The 8,749-nt window shown below is 37.4% G+C and overlaps 2 protein-coding genes across 4 annotated transcripts; one reads left to right on the forward strand and one right to left on the reverse strand.

Moving 5' to 3' along the window:
- The first annotated feature begins 378 nt into the window (after positions 1 to 378).
- dnaaf3l (dynein axonemal assembly factor 3 like) lies at positions 379 to 4,920 on the forward strand. 2 transcript variants are annotated; one of them, XM_004080324.4, is made up of 12 exons: positions 379 to 481; positions 641 to 724; positions 1,800 to 1,903; positions 1,981 to 2,074; positions 2,158 to 2,312; positions 2,403 to 2,591; positions 2,692 to 2,814; positions 2,899 to 3,021; positions 3,121 to 3,265; positions 3,434 to 3,548; positions 3,651 to 3,725; positions 4,026 to 4,920. In XM_004080324.4, the coding sequence occupies exons 2-12, from the start codon at positions 643 to 645 to the stop codon at positions 4,171 to 4,173; spliced, it is 1,353 nt and encodes a 450-aa protein (XP_004080372.1). In that variant the 5' UTR covers positions 379 to 481; positions 641 to 642; the 3' UTR covers positions 4,174 to 4,920. The 2 variants fall into 2 exon arrangements, with proteins under 2 accessions (XP_004080372.1, XP_020567874.1); XM_020712215.3 differs by having other exon boundaries at positions 405 to 481; positions 575 to 724.
- On the reverse strand, positions 4,288 to 7,002 carry LOC101156775 (troponin T, slow skeletal muscle-like). 2 transcript variants are annotated; one of them, XM_004080323.5, is made up of 12 exons: positions 6,863 to 7,000; positions 6,767 to 6,780; positions 6,665 to 6,691; positions 6,507 to 6,525; positions 6,335 to 6,395; positions 6,135 to 6,251; positions 5,975 to 6,052; positions 5,756 to 5,869; positions 5,571 to 5,680; positions 5,418 to 5,508; positions 5,298 to 5,338; positions 4,288 to 4,518 (listed from the first exon to the last, which is right to left on the reverse strand). In XM_004080323.5, the coding sequence occupies exons 1-12, from the start codon at positions 6,883 to 6,885 to the stop codon at positions 4,473 to 4,475; spliced, it is 741 nt and encodes a 246-aa protein (XP_004080371.1). In that variant the 5' UTR covers positions 6,886 to 7,000; the 3' UTR covers positions 4,288 to 4,472. The 2 variants fall into 2 exon arrangements, with proteins under 2 accessions (XP_004080371.1, XP_011486378.1); XM_011488076.4 differs by having other exon boundaries at positions 6,665 to 6,780; positions 6,863 to 7,002.
- Between the last annotated feature and the right edge of the window lie 1,747 nt (positions 7,003 to 8,749).

Below are 8,749 nucleotides of genomic sequence, written 5' to 3' on the forward strand. Positions count from 1 at the left end.
CTACCACACTATGGTCAAATGCCTTAATGAAATTATGTGTTTCCACACACTGGACTGTAATTATGTATTGATCGTTTTTTTCTGCCATCACATGTGTGTTGTCCATTGTGATGCAATTAGTTGTCTTTACTTTATACTAAAATAAACCTACAATACCTGAACACAAATTGTATTTTTCAGCATTGATATAATCAATTCATTTTGGTTAGAAATGATTTTATAATGGTACAGGTCGATTCGATTAACAACTTGCCTCAGACAGATCGACGTGGTTGGATAAATCAGTTCATCAGTTAAGTCAATTAATTGTTACAGTCCTAGTTCCTTTTTTAATTTGAAAAATTAATAAAAAATAAAAAATAAAAAAAGGAGGAACTACGTCACCAGCAGATTGCGCATGCCCAGTTCCCTTCAAATGCGGTTGCTGAGCAACAAAGACAAACTCTTTCTCCGGACGGTGATAAAACTTCTCTCAGCAGAGGTGCGTTTTTACACTTAGAATTTGTTTACAAGAGTGCATGTTGACGCTAACTAAGTTAGCACTCTCTGCAAATAAACGAACCCTGTCTTTTAGTCCAGGAAAGACTTCGAGGGCTTTTTTGTTAGTTTGTTTGTTTGTTTTTCCTTCTGTGACATCGAGGAATGAGTTCCGGACGGAGGTCTGAGGGGGCGGGGTGCATTACCTGGTGGGGGTTCAGTCCTGCACTCGACCTGCTTAGTTTGGGTAAGAAGATGAATTTTTGCTGATTTTAAAAAATAAAATAAACATCACTTTTGAATTGTTGTTCATCAGAACCATTAATTTACATAAATAAATAAATAAATGCAAAAGAATTGGGGGAGGGGGACGAGGGTACCTGTGGACAGGAACAAAGGTGTGTTCACTATAAATTGCATCACAGGTGTCCCGAGACTTAGTCTGTCAGTCTCCCCCTCATATAAAGGTTGATGAGAAAGTTTTCCCAAATGATTAAGAAGCACACAAACATATATTGTAATCAATCTATACATTGATTGCAATATATGTGTGTGTATATATGTGTACATATGTATAAAATAACTATAATCTTAGAAAATTGACAGTGTAATTACTCATAATCATACTTTTTGCAGTAGTGCATACAGGACACACAAACATTATAATGATCAATTAAAGTCAAATTGAAATCCATAATCCTCATGGTGATGATGATTTTTATTTTTATTATTATTATTTTAATATTATTATAGTTTGATTAGTTGCTTGCAAGGGACAGGAAGGCAGATTTATATGATCCCACCCCTTATTTATAGCAAATCAGTGGGCTAATTACCGATATTTTCTTGCAGAACATTCCAGATGTGTTTTTACATTAAAGTGGGAAATAAATCTTTCAGAATCATTTATTTTTAAAATGCCTTATCAAGCACATGGGAAACCTGTAAAACTGTGTAATGTTAGATTATTTTCCCCATTGGACCTCAAACGAACACTTACTTAGAAGGATTAAACTTAAATATTTTATCTTTCTTAAGTGATGGAACCTTTTTTGAATTTTCATCCAATTACCAATATAGCAAAAGTTGATTTGAAAGGCGAAATGATAAAACAATCCAAACTGCCAATTCAACCTAATATTTCTGAAGGAAAGGCATTCTTTTTAAAGTGAGAAAACAGGATTTCAGAAATGAAATATTTTAAAATCCCACTAGTGTAATCTGGTGTTGATGTATATTTGAACAATTACAGGTGGATGTAAATAAAAAGCATAAAAGTTTGGTACCCTCCTGGTGGGATTATGGCATGTCTCTGTTCATAGGTCCTGAAGGATCTGAGGAAGAAATCAAAGTTTTACTGGTTGGCAGCGGAGATCCAAGACATATTTTGAAGACTATCGCTGGTTTGCAGGAAAAACGTCTTCATGTGAGTTCCGTAATCGTACATTTTGCCAGTGAGGAGATGTCCCGTCTACTGATGGTCTAAGCACTGACTCATTGCAGGTATATGTGATAGAAACCCACATGGAGTTGGTAGCTAGGCAACTGCTGCTGCTCTACATAGCTCTAATTCCTCAAGAAATTATGGGAATCAGTGGTGAGTTAGATTGGAGGGAAATGTTAATTTCATGAAGGTTTAAGATGTGTCTTTACTTTTCAATCTTGTTTTATTCTTTTCAGAGAAGACAGAAGTTTTCCTTGAGGTGTTTGGGAACAGTGAAATCCGAAGTCAGACAGAGGAAATTGTGCGACAAGCAGCATCACAGCTCCATCTGTTTGTTACTGAGACAATAGAGACAAGCCCACACGACTGCCTCAACACAACTTATCTAAAGGTTGAACAATCTGCCCGACAACTGCTCCTTCATACATTCTTGTACAACATACTTTGTGTGCAAGAATGAATGTGAATTCATTTTTTACAGTTTAAGGAAAGAGATGAACTAGCCAAAATATTGAAGTCATGGACCCGGCCATCCTCACCTCAGCATCCAGCTCCCATCTCGATGTCCAAAGCCTGGGATTACCGAGTTAGGCAGCATCTGGGCACACGCTACGACTCCCCCGAAGGCTGCTTTGACTGGGACCTTAACATGAAGCTTCACAAGAAAGGGGTCAACATCCTGCATTTCCTTTTGCTTTCGAGTTTCAACTTTAATAATGAGCTAGAGGAGGTTTTAGTTTCTCTGGAAATCTGCTCTGGTTTGTGTACAGTGTGGTGTCATAAACAAACAGCAGTATGAACAATGGAGGAAGCGGGGACTGGCGTTTGAAATGAGGGAAGGCATCTACCAAATACCCAACCCAACTTTGCTCTCATCAAGAGTGCTCAGTCGAGTAAGTGCAGGCGTGTTTGAAAATAAAGCGTACAGAAGGCATAGATTTAGAAATAGAATTTGACATGAGTGTGCATCCTGGCAGACAGGAGACTCAGTGGCGTACAGAGGCTACTGGGGAGACATCGTTTCCAGCCCTTATCTCTCATTTGGAGTTGAAACTGATGACAAGAGCCTGCTGAAGACGCAAAATGGGAAGCACATCAAGGTAAAAAATAAAACTGTCATTGTGCAGCTGAAATGATTGTTGAATATATTGAAAAATTTGTTCTGAGTGTTTATTTCTGGCATCAATTTGTTTTCTTAGACGGCGCAGGACATTTCTTTTGCAAACGTGCAGGGATTGTTCCAGACTTTGTCCAGTAGACGGAGCTGTCCTGCTACCTCTGAGCCAGAGAAGGAAACAGAGAAGCCATCCATGCAGCCTGACCTGAAATCTTTGAGGATTAAAGGTGGGAACCTTTAAATCTGAATTTTGAGTTACACCACAAGCATGGATGGAAGCAAAATGGCTCACCGGCAGTGAAAATCCCAGATTTTTTCTTCTTTTTCTGAAGCCTATTTTTCATTCTATGTCAAGTAAATGAATCAACAATGAATTATTGTCATATCTTCTTTAGATTTGATGCACCTGACTGGGGTCTCCTTGACAATCCTTCCACTGGAATCAGTTCACAAACTCCCAGACAAGCAGAAATACTCTAATTTCTTTAATTTCATGTACTTTTCTGTTAGGTAAGACATTTCAACTCATTATCATCAACATCATTGTCCTGACTAATTTAAAATGACCCTCCGTGCTTTCTTTTGGTTTTATTTTTGGGCTGTGCCTTGAAGCTGCGTGCACCAGTTAGGCCCCATGATGGGACAGATTGCAGCACCAGACGCTGTCCTCGTCGTGGAGTTAGCCAAGTGGGTTTTTTTGTTTTGTTTGAGTAACATAACTGGCTGCCATGGTAACTGTTCAGTCACCATGACCAAAATGACTGGGATTGTGCAGTATTTGCACTTGTGCATCAAAGGTTTTTGTTCTTTATATCTGAGGCACAACATTTATAGTCCCGAAAAGTTTTTTTTTTCTATCATGTGGTAAATAAACAGTTTGTTTAAAAAATAAATGTCTATTTGGAATAGATTTGTTTAATTGCATTTTTTAAACTCATAATTGAAGTTGGTACGCGCTAAATTTCAGTATGTATTTCTGCATTTTAGGTACATTCTGGATCTAAGCAAAGAGCAGGAAGCAGGCGTTGCAAAGAAAGCGGCGAGCTTGGCTCTCGAGGCTGGGTTTGAAGCAAGGCATGATGGGAGCATCGACGACGTCCATGCAGTTTTTGTGCAACAGAAAGAGTGTTTTTGATTTCTACTAATCCACTGCAAGCAATTCATTTACAAGACACAAAAACAAGTTAAGATGGCAAACTTTGAGGTTTTAGTTTTCTTTTCATTAAAACAGAACAAAAAACGTTAACTCTTTATTTCATTCAGGCCTTTATTTTAACAGCTACAAATGCAAATCAAATAAATATGTGCCTGTATATTTCACACAAAGATCTGATGAATTGTTTTATGTCTCAGCATAAACACTAGAGTGGGGCTGAAATCAAAAAACAGAATATTTTCCTTGTTGCTTGTGCTTCTGCTATATGTGCACATTTGTCACTTCCAGCGTCCTCCAACCTTCCCTTTCCCATGGCCCTTTTTGCTGCAGTGCAAAAGAGAAGATTCAAAGCAGATAGCAAACGTTCATTCAAAAAAAGAAGCAATTCACATTTTTAGACACTTCATTTACTATTCAATTTGTGGAGTGCTCTGTTGACATAAGCAGAACATTTGCATGTCCTGTTTGCATTCATAACCTGTGACACTGATGTGTGAAATGGTTTTCTACGCACAGAACATCACCTTTACAACATTCTGCTTTTTTGTGTGTAAACCACAGATGCTTCTATGCTTGGTTTGAAACCAAACCATATGTGACACCATTGAACCGAATATGTTTGTGTTGAAAGTGAGAAGTATTTATTATGTATTGTTTTTCTTTTTTGTACAGTAAGCCACACTGCAAAAACAGCCCTGCCAATAAATAAGTAAAACATTCTTTAAATCGAAATAATTTTTTCTTTAAATTAGAAAAAAGAAAATGCCAATGGGGTAAGAAAAATGGCAAAATGGTAATACCAAGAATCCTTATTTCTTAAAATACCATTATTTTATTTTTGAAAAACTTTCTTGATACAGCCTAGTTATTGTTCCTGCAAAATGGAAAGTTTTTGGAGTGCAGGCTTAGAATAAGCCAGCTACAACTTGTTTGTCATTGTTACTCCCTTATTAGCAAATTAAAAAAGGATTTTGTTCAATTTTTAGATTTTTAATACACAAACCATAAATCAAAGAAAACCATCGACGTTTGAACCAAACTGTGGGGAAAATGAAAAAGTGTTGCATCCCTAGTGTAAACAGTGTAGAAGATTATAGACTCACAATTTTTGAGCATGTTGGATTCTGTTCAGTAGAACATTAATCTGAAAGAAATGTTTCAAAAAGAGGTTTTTTAAGGTTTTAAATGTTGTAAGAAGGTTAGAGATCAGCGGTGGTCCTGACCTCATACTTCTGTCTCTTCATCTTCTCAGTCAGGTCAAACTTCTCTGACTCCAGCTCATAGATCCATTCCCACAACTCCTTGGCTTTCTCTCTGCAATGCATGATCAAGTTGAAGTGCTTCAGCTCTGCTTCCACTAAGTGCTCCTCACTCACCTGAGGCCGTCCTCTCTCAGGTTCTCAACAGCGAGCGGCTTGCGTCTTTCAGCCAGGGTCATCTTCTTGATTTCTCTTCCAGTTTGTCTCTTGCCTCGTCTTTGCTCCACCTGCGGCAAAATTTACCGCCACGTAAGGCAGTTGGCCAAAAAACTGGAAACACATCTCACGTACGCACAAGACACCTTTGCAAGGAACCCTCCAAAGTGAGCCCCCATATTGGAGAGCACCTTCTTCTTCTTGGCCTCATCCTCTGCTCTCTTTTTTGCCTCCTCGTCCTCTTTTCTTTGTCTTTCCGCCTGTGGAGCGCAACTTTCGACTGAATTGCTCCTGGCTTTTTTTGGTCAAATTATATTATTCATAATATATAACAGAACATATGAAAAGACATCATTAATAATTACAGCAAGCCTTGTCTGTCTGTCGCGCTCTTTTTCAGCTCTCACTCGCTGCTGCTCAGCTCTTTCGGCTCTTCGTCTCTCCTGAGGAAGACACAGTAACAGTGTGTTCAAATCCTTCCTCCTTTACCTTTGCGATGGAATGAGAGGACAGGATATGCATTACAATCCTTTCTTTAAGTCCAATCAGCTCCTCTTCTTCTCTTTTCCTTTGTTCAAAGTGAACATCAATCAGAGTCTGAAGCTCCAGAAGATCTTTCTCCATCCTTTTCCTGTGGATGTCCTAACAAACAGTCAGCACAAACACAAGCTTGGACAGATTCTGCTGAAAGGCTGTAAATGTCTGACTGTTTTCAGTAGACTTGCATCAAAGTCAACACGTTCCCCCTCTGGGATTTTAGGTGCTGCAATTTGTGGAACCACTGGCCTGAAAAAAAACCCCAAAAAAAACATCAAAATGCAGATTAGATTAAAACAAACGTTTCTTTTTTTTTGTGGTCAGGTTTTTCCCGAGCAAAAGTTGTATTTGTTTACTTACTTGGGTTTGGGGCGCTCTTCTTTAGGATGCAGATGGCAAAGAGCAACAAAAAAGGTTAAGATGATATTTAAAAAGGTTTAAAAGGCACTTTTAAAGTTAAATGTTAAACACTTTAACACAAGTTAAAGTTAAGTTAAAACACAGCATCACAGTCTCACCTTCCTCTCCCTGCTCCTCATCTTCCTCTAAAGATGTAAGATGTTTAGAAGTAAGGACAAATCTATCGGCCCCCCTTTTTGAAATGAACTGAACTTCCTTACCATATCGATGCCCTCTATCAAGAGAGTTATTGGAGGACATCAATGAATTAGATTCACGTTTTCAAAAATAATCATTTAGAGACTTATTTGACTCACCTGTGGTCTTCTATGCAGGACATTCTGGAAGTCAAGAGAGCAGTCGGTACCAAGTTGCTTTCTTTTCAAATCAGAGCAAGTCAGACATGTCTAGACCAAAATAACAATGAATAATCAGGCATTGTGTTCTTAGTATCCTCCCTAATGGGGGAACTATTTGTAGGTACATCGACACATATTTAGATTTTTTACTGAAGCTCATGTTAAAACAAGAAAAGCCACGTGTAGCAAATAACACGGCAACAGGAAACACCAGACAAACAGAACAGAGCCAGTATAATGCAGGAGCAGCTGGGAGTTTAATTGAATTAAAGAAGAATGTGTGGCAGAGACATCCACCGGGTCCACTGGGTGCAAACAAAACCCAGTGAGAGGATTCATCACAGTTTGAGCCGTCTCATCTGAAAAGATCATTCCTAACCCTTTTAGCAGCAACGCTATTTTATATGAAACACTTCGATGCAACTATATTCCCTCATCATTGACTGTATCATCACGCCGAGGCCGTCCAAATCTGTCCAATCTCTTTATAAATATGTTTATGGCCAAGATTGCAAAGCATTAGAATGATGAGCAGGGGCTTGGACGGACAGCAGATGAAGGATTGGGAGAGGAATTCCTCACGTTTGCTTCACTGACTGAACCCGCACTGCGCCACAGGAGACACAAGGGCAACAGAAATACATTTGACATTATGATTATAAACTCAGAAATGTACTGATGAGCCCGATTTAACAAAAAAACACAAAAATGTCTTTAAAAATAAACATCATGTAGCTTTATTGAGTACATATCTGAGAATATAACTATTTAAAATGCTTGGAATTTTCTGTAAATTGTGTTATCCTCAGTCACAACCCTATTAAGAAGGTTAACAAAAACATTTTTCCCCTCATTAAAGTTTAAAAATGCTTTCTGTAATTGTAAAATACAAACTAAAAAAATAACTTTTGTGCCTGTTATGACCTTAATAACAGATGAAATAAAAAGAAATTAAACTAAAAGCTAAAATATAAGTAGCTTACACCCCTCTACCTTAAACTCCTTTCCTTTACTTGATTTATCACTTAAATTTGAATAAACTTTATTTATAACTGAAATCAAACAAAATCATTTTACTTCATAAATTTTTCTCTATACATAGAAGAAAAATTCTTGTTGATTTTTATACACATGTTAACAAATTTCAGATTCTTATTGGAAGAAATTAAACCTTTTCTTAAATTTTAATATTTTACCAAAAAAAAAGTCCCAATCAACTTCAGACACATGAGTGTGCTGCATACCCGAAATACAAAAATAGAAGGATAAATTCCCATCTTTACTGAAAATCTCACCACCAGGTTTGGAAAAAGAGGAAAATGTAAAGCCACCTGGACTGGAAACACAATGATGATTGCAAGTGATGATATGACGACTCCCAACAGAGAACAACACAGCTTTATGCACCAGGTCCCCTTGGATCAATGAATGTTTTCTGAAGATCATCAATCATTTCTAGGCACTGGATTTTGTTATTTCAAGAGAATTTATCTGATCAGAACCGGATTTAAAACACTGTAAAACTATCAAATGAATGAACTCAGTAGGGGTGGGATTATACAAGCTTGCTTCTTCCCACTCCTTTTCAAGCAATAAATCAAACTCTACTTATACTTCAGTTAATGATCACTGTATTTAATTAAGCAAATGTGATTCAAGTGAGGTTTTTGTTTTGTTTTATTTTCTGTCTTTTTAATCTATGCATTTCATCATTTCTGTACTGAGTTTAATAAATATGTGTAAATTCTTTATTGCTTTGACGACAATGCTTGAAATAAATGAATAAAAAAAAAATCAACATGGAGGTGTGTGCTTATTCACATTTTCATTATTGCTGCTTTGAGG

Source organism: Oryzias latipes, chromosome 19 (genome assembly GCF_053564925.1).
Source record: "Oryzias latipes strain Hd-rR chromosome 19, Olatipes_Hd-rR_3.1".
Taxonomy (NCBI): domain Eukaryota; kingdom Metazoa; phylum Chordata; class Actinopteri; order Beloniformes; family Adrianichthyidae; genus Oryzias; species Oryzias latipes.

What these genes read in the sequence shown, in the direction of transcription:
- dnaaf3l (XM_004080324.4), top strand. Translation starts at nt 643, where the DNA reads ATGAGTTCCGGACGGAGGTCTGAGGGGGCGGGGTGCATTACCTGGTGG. An exon ending in TGCAGGAAAAACGTCTTCAT is followed by an intron (nt 1,904 to 1,980) that starts GTGAGTTCCGTA and finishes GACTCATTGCAG; the next exon opens with GTATATGTGATAGAAACCCA. An exon ending in AGAAATTATGGGAATCAGTG is followed by an intron (nt 2,075 to 2,157) that starts GTGAGTTAGATT and finishes TATTCTTTTCAG; the next exon opens with AGAAGACAGAAGTTTTCCTT.
- LOC101156775 (XM_011488076.4), bottom strand. Translation starts at nt 6,885, where the DNA reads ATGTCCTGCATAGAAGACCACAG. An exon ending in TTGGAGGGTTCCTTGCAAAG is followed by an intron (nt 5,681 to 5,755) that starts GTGTCTTGTGCG and finishes ATTTTGCCGCAG; the next exon opens with GTGGAGCAAAGACGAGGCAA. An exon ending in CTGAGAGAGGACGGCCTCAG is followed by an intron (nt 5,509 to 5,570) that starts GTGAGTGAGGAG and finishes CATGCATTGCAG; the next exon opens with AGAGAAAGCCAAGGAGTTGT.